Source organism: Diabrotica virgifera, chromosome 4 (assembly GCF_917563875.1).
Source record: "Diabrotica virgifera virgifera chromosome 4, PGI_DIABVI_V3a".
Lineage (NCBI taxonomy): Eukaryota > Metazoa > Arthropoda > Insecta > Coleoptera > Chrysomelidae > Diabrotica > Diabrotica virgifera.
In genome coordinates, this window is record NC_065446.1 from 53,165,016 (window position 1) to 53,174,793 (window position 9,778).

General features: G+C 36.0%; 1 protein-coding gene across 1 annotated transcript in view; it reads left to right on the plus strand.

Annotated features, from left to right (window-relative positions):
* LOC114325416 (uncharacterized) overlaps nucleotides 1-2,156 on the plus strand; it is a 33,281-nt gene extending 31,125 nt beyond the window's left edge. Inside the window, exon 3 of the mRNA XM_050649221.1 lies at nucleotides 2,142-2,156. Within this exon, the coding sequence (XP_050505178.1) occupies nucleotides 2,142-2,156 (15 nt within the window). The remainder of the gene's footprint in view (nucleotides 1-2,141) is intronic.
* The last annotated feature ends 7,622 nt before the right edge of the window (nucleotides 2,157-9,778 follow it).

Below are 9,778 nucleotides of genomic sequence, written 5' to 3' on the forward strand. Positions count from 1 at the left end.
AGGTATATTCATAAAAAAATCACAATTGTATGTCGAGAATATAAGGCGCTACAGTTTTTCAGCTTTCCTGAAAAAAGTACAAAATGGAGTAGTTCGTCTTTGATACTCAGCTCCTCATGTAATTGTTCTGTAATTGCTGCTCTACAATATCAGTAATCTCGAGTAATCTGTTTGCATCAATTAAGTGCCAAAAACAAACCCTCGAAACTGTAGATGACGTACCTTAGCAGTAACCATGGGCACCCAGGTGCTTCGGAGTTCGGTTTTGATTGCAGATTTGTGTTCAGTGACCCAAATACCCCAAAATATGAAAATCTGGCCCTTAATATACTGATTTTAACATGTTTATGCATTTTTCGATGCGTTTTATACACTTTAAAATGTAATAATGATTTCCACCTATTTTTTTATTGTAGACTTTTTTCCAGACGTCATCCTAATCCTAAATATAATGCAAAAAGTTGCAAGTCTCCATATACCTACTATATTTAAAAATAGATTTAATCCTGTGTTTTTAGTGTTAAATGCCCTGGTCTAATAAAAACAATGCCATACCTACATGTAAAATTAAAGTTGATGATCACAGTCTAGAAATATTATCATTTCTACATATCTTCCGGTCAATCTTAGCTATGGTTTTCTAGGCCTGATAAGAATAGTGTGTATTTATTATTAAAATCTAATGTGTTGCATTTTTATTTTCAAAAGAACTAACACCTGTGAAATTCTGTGAATTATCTACCTCGACAAATCGTATAGACATCTGTTTCTGGGTGCATGCTTTGTTAAACGATATACCTCCCTCTGTTTCAGCTACTTCTCAGCGCCCTGTAATCCTGTAAAACTCTTTATAGCCTTCGCCCTTCATAGATTAAATTTTAGTTAACTGTACTGATACCGAACACTCGTGGAATACCGGTCCGACTCCGATATCAACCGAGTAGATACAATACTCAAAATCAAAATAGGTACTCGCTCTAATACAATTGATGCGAAGTAACGAAGTAATCAGAGTAATCAAAGTAACGATTTACCTCTCTGTATAGTAATCGTTACTTTCGGTATTCGTAAGTAACGAGTACTTTCTAACGAATAGTTACTTTTTCAACATACTAGTGAAAGCGGGTGGTACTTAAAGTCGTGAAGATAAAGATCTTGCGAAAACATATATATGTGTTTTTACGCACACCACATTAAAACTATAGGTCCCGTTATATGGGATGGCACTAATTTGCGTATTATGGCGTATAAAATGGTCTAACAACCGTCTTTAAAGTTGGTGATTGGTTACTGACATTGAATTTGGCTACTAAGTACTGAAATTACTTATTGCTAAGGTGTGGCTTAGGAATAACTTCAAATTTTGACTTCTATACAAGTCCAATAATATTAGTGCCTTCCCAAATGACGGGACCTCTAACACTGTTGTCCTTACATATTTACACCGTTGCCAGTGTTGCATTTCAAAGATGGACTAAACTTGTCTGAATTAAAAATATTCCAATAGTTTTTAAAATGTTCGAATCATTCGAACACGGTTTTTAACACGTTGACGGACAGTGCGTCAAATGTATAAGCAAGTGTATTTATTTTGCAAAGTAGAATAGGGGAAAATGCAACGTCTATAGACGTTGTGTCAAAATTAGACGTCTATAGACGTTCTGTCCGTCAACGTGTTTTCGATTGTTTATTGTGCTTATTTTCGATTTAAAAAGTTTACGAACATGGTTTTTCGAAAGTAGTTAATTTGTATCTATTCAAATTGTGTACATGAAATAAAAGGTATGGTTGGAAATAAATTTCCGATAAAATGTTTCCGACTTTTCGTGTCTCTTGGTAATGTACAGTTGCATAATTTATTAACACGATATTCAATTCGAATAAGTTAAATTTCTTATAAAGGAAGCTCGGAGTTGTAAAAAGTCGTGCTCATAAAATATTTCCGTATCTTCCACAAGAATATTGAATAGTCGCTGGCGGATGGGATAGAGACATTTTTATGTGCGGGTCATATAATCTGTACAAACCTCGAAATTCAGCTACGACTGGTTCCGTTGTAAGCTCGCCCTCTTTTATTATTAATACTCCATAAAACGCATTTAACGTCGAAATTTTATTAACAACATATTTTTTATTTGCAGGTAAGCCCTCCCTGAGTCGAGTGAGCATCAAAACACCGTAAGTTTTATATTTCAATTACGCCATAGCTCATATCCGAGGAATTTGTCCGCCGTTTCTTGGTCGAATGTGTTTGTAGAGCAATTTGAGAAGCTCTACTTGGCGATATTAAGGTTGAGAGAGCGCAAAAAGGGTCGTATAATAAAAAGAGGAGAAAACCCGGCGTAAAACAACGAAGGTCATAAAAACGGTCATATCTTTTCCAACAGGTAACGAAACAACCAGCTTCGCTGTTGCTTATATAACAATATAATTCAAGACCTCATCCCCTACCTGACAACAATCTGCTTCTGAATTAACAGCGCCCTGCTACCACGGTCTACCGAGATGAAATCCCTGACAATTTATCTCGAAAGTTATTGAATTATTTTTAAGAAACGTTAATCAACTCAGCAAGGTTTTGCTGAATTGCCAGCCGTTTCTTAATTTAAACATCAACTCTCGGATTACTCCAACTCAAAATTTATAAATCCTACTGCTGATAATAAAACAGGGATTTAAAAAGTTTTGACTCGATTATATGGTACATAAAAATAACATAATTTTCAAACCACTTATAAGTTTTTGACAATATATTTTAATTTTTACTATTTTAATTCTATTTTCTACACTAATCATATTTTTATCTATGTTTAAGAATCTTAATACACAGGTATATTTTAACTATCTATTATGTACCGTGCGGCTAATGAATTACCTACCCGCATATCTTGAAAAACTTAATGACCTATTCTTTTGTTTAATAAAATATAATGTTCGTGGTTTTGATAAACAGTTCAAAGAACACTTTCTTAAAACCAGCATCCTAATTGCTTACTTAAAATGCATTGTTCATGGCTAGTGTGACCAACTCCTATTTAGTCAAATTCGGGACACGGCTGGAAAAAATACTTGAAATCCGGGACTTTTCAATAAAAATCGGGCCATTTTTTAATATAGGACTTTCATAATGTCATAATTTTATTTATTAAACATTTTTATGTTGACAATGATATTTTTAATGGGGTTAAGCCACAATAATTGATTGTAATGATAATGACGATAATTTAAATACAGAAACGAAAAAAAAGTTCACCGTTTGAGTTTTTGTAGAACTATAATACCAAATACCACGATATGCAGCGTTTTGGATGTGGTATTTATATTCTTCTTTTTCTTCAGCCTTCAGAAATCCAACTTTAAACATAGGCCTCCCCCAATTCAATCCAGTGTTGCCTATTTTGCGCCACATGTTTCCAGTGGTGTCCTCCAAAGTTCTTTATGTCATCAGCCCATCTAATTTGTGGCATTCCTTTGCTTCTTCTTCCTAGCCACGGTCTCCATTGTTGTATTTCATGATTCCATCTTTTATCCTTCAGTCGGGCATTGTGTCCTGTGAAGCTCTATTTTAATTTGGCAGCATGTTTTCCTGCGTCTTTTACTTTGGTTTTGTTTCTAATCCATTTTATTTGTTTTTTTATCTATAAGCCTCACCCGAGCATTAATCTTAATATTACACTCTCCATATTGTCGACTTTTTTGTCCTATCAATTCAATTTGATATGAATTCTTAGAAGAATATTCAAAATTTCAAAATAGAATTTTACCAAAACATTAAAAATTCGGATGGCCCGGAAGCCTGGTCCGTGACGCCGGGACACGACTTCATAATTCGGGCCATGTCCCGGATTTTTCGGGCTAGTTGGTCACACTATTCATGGGGCTAGTAAACACTTCTGCGAAAACACTTTCTTAAAAACTAGGTATAACTATTTTTACAAAATTTGTCTTATACAGGGTGTTCAAAATTTATATGCTCGTGGTTGAGAAATATGAAAATTTTTATTTTAATTTCAATTTTAAATATAAATATAGTCTTTTATTTCTTATGTCAAATAGGAATATAACAATATATACAGACTTTACTTCATTTAATATATACATACTTTGTTACCTTTGCTACCTTCTATATCTCCTTATCTTCCCCTGTTTTAGACCGGTCGTACTTTTTTGTCGCCTATTTCTTATAACCTAACCTTCTATTCTACTTCATCATTCCACCACCAAGATTCTTTGTTCCTAGGAAACCATTTACTAGATGTTTTTCCTAGCATTTCCTCTCCCATTCGAACCACAACTTTGCTGATGGCGTCCCACCAGTCATTTACCGTGTCTTTTTCCTCAAGCTTTTCCAGCACTCTACTCTTAAACACTCCTTTATCATCACCACTAAAAGCAGAACCTTTAAACCATTCAGTTACAGCTGACATCAGCCACTTCTACATATATTTAGAGGGTTCTTCGATCATCCCTGTAAAAACATGACGAACCAATAACAAAAGCCTAATTTTTAATGGTGTTTCAAATTTTCTGGTTAGCGCCCCAATTTACAAATTGCATTTTGTGGTAGCCAATTGAGTTTACTTTGAAAACGAATTTGATTTGTTGATGGAGCCATGTATAATTAAACGAAACAATAATGATAGCGGGTCGCATATACATCGGATAGAATTTTTAATTATTAAATAAAATGTTTATGGCGATAATAATTCTGGTTATTACAATTTTGTTTTATGCAAGGAGCATAAAGGATGCCTACAATTGTTTATTATTCTAACTAATTCGTAATTAGTTTGTTTGAAATTTCATGCAAAAAACCAACAGGGATATTTGCACAAATAGATCTACATACAGGTCAACACAATTACTATTGAAATGAATGTCGACTCGATTCAAGTTCTCTGTTTAACCCAGATATGACAATATCAAAAGGCACCGCTAGGAAAATATTCCAATATGTGGTTCAGAGAACCTGTATGAAACTAGTCTTTGTACTCTAATACAGGGTATCGCATTAGTAAAATTAGAAAATCTACGGTGTCGTTTTGATTTAAATCTGTCTCCTGACATCCCCCGATAGTACTATTTTTAGGTCTACCTGTTGTCAAAGAGGCTCAGCAGAAGATAAATCTACACTAAAACGTCCGTAGTTCTCGGTATAAAAATAAAACTATACCGTAGTATGGTTAGAACGCCCTCTAACGGGGAATAAGTGAAATGAATGTCGACTCGATTCATGTCGACTTGGCAGGAGACAGATTTAAATCAAAACGAAACCGTAGATGCCATACTCTGTATTAGAGTACAAAGACTCGTTTCATACAGGTTCTCTGAACCGCATATTGGAATATTTTCCTAGCGGTGCCTTTTGATATTGTCATATCTGGGTTAAACAGAGAACTTGAATCGAGTCGACATTAATTTCACTTATTCCCCGTTAGCGGGCGTTCTAACCATATTACGGTATAAATAGTATTATTTTTGTACCGAGAACTAATTCCACTTAAACAAATAACTTATACATCTCCGGCACTTCCACAATACATCATAGCCAAAATCCAACAAAAAAGGCGCCTCCTACGCCAATATAAGGCCAACAGAAATCCACTAATCAAAACAGAATACAACCGAATCTGTGCCAGGATAAAGAGAGAGATATCCGACCTAACGGCTCGCCGGTGGGAGGATGCTACCTCAAAACTGGACTACAGGGACGGAAGTAAATTCTGGAACAAACTCAAAGTCCTAACTAAACAAAAACTATCTCAACCATCTCATCTGTTAGTCAACAATCACATTGTCAATTTCCCAGAAGGGAAAGCTGAAGCATTCAGAAATTCGCTTCAAAACAACTTTCAAACACCAGACAACCCAAACTTTGATCGCTTGTTTAAACTCCACACTGAATACATAGTAAATGTTACTCTCAACTACCACGTTCCAGTCTATGATCCTATCATGGACCCCCTCACAAACAGGGAAACGGAGAGCTCTTACCAAATAGGTAAAAACAGCGCTCCCGGACCTGATGGCATCAACCGTAGGTGCCTCAAGAAACTTCCTGAGAGTATCATCCGTCTTCTAACTAAAATATTCAATGCATGTCTCAAAAATAGCCACTTCCCTACTCCTTGGAAAGTGGCCAATACCATCATGCTTTTGAAAAAAGGCAAACCCCCAAACGACGTGGAATCCTACAGACCAATCTCTCTAATAAACACTCTGGGTAAAGTTCTTGAGCTAATCCTAAAAGAAAGGCTCAATAACTTTCTCGAAACCCACAACATCATCCCAAAATTTCAATATGGATTCCAGTCTGGTAAATCTACTAAACATACATTAATAGATTGCACAACTAAAGTTACTCAAACCATCAACGATGGTTCGTTCGCCATAGCCACATTCCTGGATGTGCAGAAAGCTTTCGATCAGGTCTGGCACGACGGACTTGTTCGGAAGCTTCTGGACATCGGGCTACCATTACAATTTACCAAAATTGTACACTCATATTTCCACAACCGAACTGTCAGACTGAAAATAAGCGATCAAAAGTATACCCCTTTCACTCCACAAGCTGGAGTTCTGCAGGGTTCAGTCCTAGCACCACTGTTGTACATCATATACAACAGTGACATCACAAACCAAAATATCCCAGGCACTCGGCTGTTTCTCTATGCAGACGACACGACTCTACTCACGACAACTTCTCGATACAACCCATTACTCATCCACAGAAGAGCCCAGGCTCTGTTGGACGCGGTCGGGGATTGGTGTTGTAAGTGGAGAGTTACGCTGAACGCGAACAAAACAACAACAATTGTGTTTCGCGCCCCTTCTGTGTCATCAAAAATCATTAGAAATGAGGACGACCAATATCCACTGAGATTGATGGGAGAAAGGCTTGTTCTCAGCCCGACTGCGACCTACTTGGGAGTACTGTTTACCAGGACTCTTAACTGGGACGCATACCTAAAGGCAACTTTAGATAGGGTAAGGAACAGAGCCAGACTTCTCAACCCTCTCTCAGGACGAATTGGCAAGACACACAAGAAGACTCTCTTACACACTTACAAGACCTATATTCAACCCGTCATTGAGTACGAAGCATGCCTCTACTCTCTTTGCGCTAGAGCTCAGAAAGAGAAGTTGTTGCGAGTGGAACGGAGAATCTTGCGTAGATGTAACTACGAGCACTGGAGATATCCCTCAAACGAAATCCATAACCTCTCAAACATACCCACAATTATCGAGAGAATAAACTCTCTGAACAGGAACTTCACAACCAAAGTAATCAACGGTCCCCCCTCCGACACACAAGAATCTCTCAAATGTTCCTGTTCATCTTCTGGCCACGTATTCTACTACGCAAAGCCCAAGCAAAAAAAGATTCACCCACCGTCTGCTCTAATGCAAACATGCATTGACGAACTCCCAGTAGAATATGAAAACATCCTCGAGGCTACCCCGTTAGCCTACCGCACCCACCTTTAGCATATCCTATTCCCTACCCCGAACAGGGAGAAGTTGGTTTTTTGCGGTTTCCCAACTTCATTGAACAATTATACCTGTTCGTCCCAAGAAAATAGCCGCAAACTATTTTCATCACTCGAACGCTCACTGTCCACGCTGCGCTTAAAACCACCTCTTGACCGCCGACGAGGGCCGCTGGTTCTACCAGTTGGCGTACAATGGTTTCTAGAGGGGTGGTCGAGGGCAAAGCACGGACAGTACACGTAAATGTCAATGGAACCAACATCAACTCCATCAAACTTTCGTCTCTGTTGTCTTTTAGCCTTCTGGTCATCACCGTCCGGCATAACCCAGGAACACCAGGAACACCACACTTACCCCAGTGCGTTTTTCGGACTGTTTGCTTTTGCGACCACTTTTTCGTCACAATACATTCACCACAAACCTTGAAGAGGACAAAATCCTAAACGGAGACACTCATTGTAAGCATTTCTACAAAGCATTTTAATCTTTACACGCAAATCGATACATTGAGGTGTTACCGAGAACTACGGACGTTTTGGTGTAAATTTATCTTCTGCAGAGCCTCCTTGACAACAGGTAGACCTAGAAATAGTACTATCGGGAGATGGCAGGAGACAAATTTAAATCAAAACGAAACCGTAGATTTTCTAATTTTACAATTATTATTTGCAGTTGTTTTTCTGTTTGTGTCAGTTGCTTTTATCCATTTTTTTACCGTAAGTTTGTGCATTTCCTAGATATACCTTTACGTTAATACAACAACCATAAACACATCCATCTCTTTTACAATCAATCCGTTTTATTCTATAATTATCTAGTATAATTAGCTAACTTAATGCTACGTGTCCATGTGAGAGCAAAACTCTCTAGAGTAGCTCTCGAGTGGATATCTCTCACGTGGATAAAGATTTGAGAGCTACTTGCTGCTAGTTATACGTTACTATCCGACAGTAACTCACAGCGACAGCTAGAGCAGTGGTTCCCAACCTTTTTTTCCATGATCGCCCCCTTAGACATGTTTCACCAGTTGTGAATACTATAATCGCCCCCCCCCCCCAATTAAATTAAAACAAATAATTAATTACTACAATTTTTATTTATTTTTACATTCGTAAAATGATAAATTAATGATTAGTAATAATTGAGGGGGTTAGAAGTAAAAGGGTTTAAGTGCACTTTTTTAAAATTTGACTCTAAGTAGGTACAGATTCGCATACTTAAATGGTATTAGGACTTGGTGGTAAAACGATTTAAGCATATTTCGCCTTAAAGTCGCCATCTTCGCCATTACATTTAGTTAACTCAAAACAATTGCAGGTTGCTTTGGTAGTAAACAGGTTTAACCGTGCGCTTGAACCGTTTTACCACAAAACTATTTTTAGTATTCTATAAAAACAAATAGTAATAAACGGGGTTAAGTGTGCTTGAACCATTTTACCACAAAACTATTTTTATATTCAGTAATGTTAAACACATGTTAATACAGGATTAATTTAAAGTAACTAAATATTAGATTTGTGACCAATTTTGAAGACTAATTAAGTATTATGTAACGTGCCAGTTGTAGTTACCCTGTGGATAACAGCTGAGACAAAAATGATTAGTAATATATGTAGTTAACATCTACAATTGAACCGTTTTACCAGTAACATTTATCAAGACCATGTACCGATTCAAGTACATTTTTCTAATAATTGAAAAAAGGGAAGGATATAGTAAGAATAATAATATACCCTTACATTTTTATCATTTCGTAGTACCTTGGACTTTATCATAACGATAACGAGGACACTACCTCGTTATCGTTATGATAAATTAATGTATTTAGCATGAAAAGGTTATTTACCTATTTCATTAAATTATTTAATATTTTTTTTAGATTAAGTTTATTTTTTTTATCTCAATAATTTAGTTAATTAATTTTAGTATAAGTTAATAGAAAATTTTATTTCTTTTTTATATTTTCAAAATATATACTTATACAAGTTCATTAACTAATTAAAAATAATTAAATCTCATCATTTTCTTATTAATGGGTTTATTAAATAATATAAAAAATATACAATAGTTAAAATTTGTCCAGTTAAAATATATGGGTCTTCAACTGGTCGTGCTCCGATTCATGTTAATAAAATTACAATAGATAATAATCTTCAAAATAATATTTTATTGATTTTTCTAATAATTGAAAAAAGGGAAGGATATAGTAAGAATAATAATATACCCTTACATTTTTATCATTTCGTAGTACCTTGTACACTAGACATATTTTAGTTTAATGACTCCT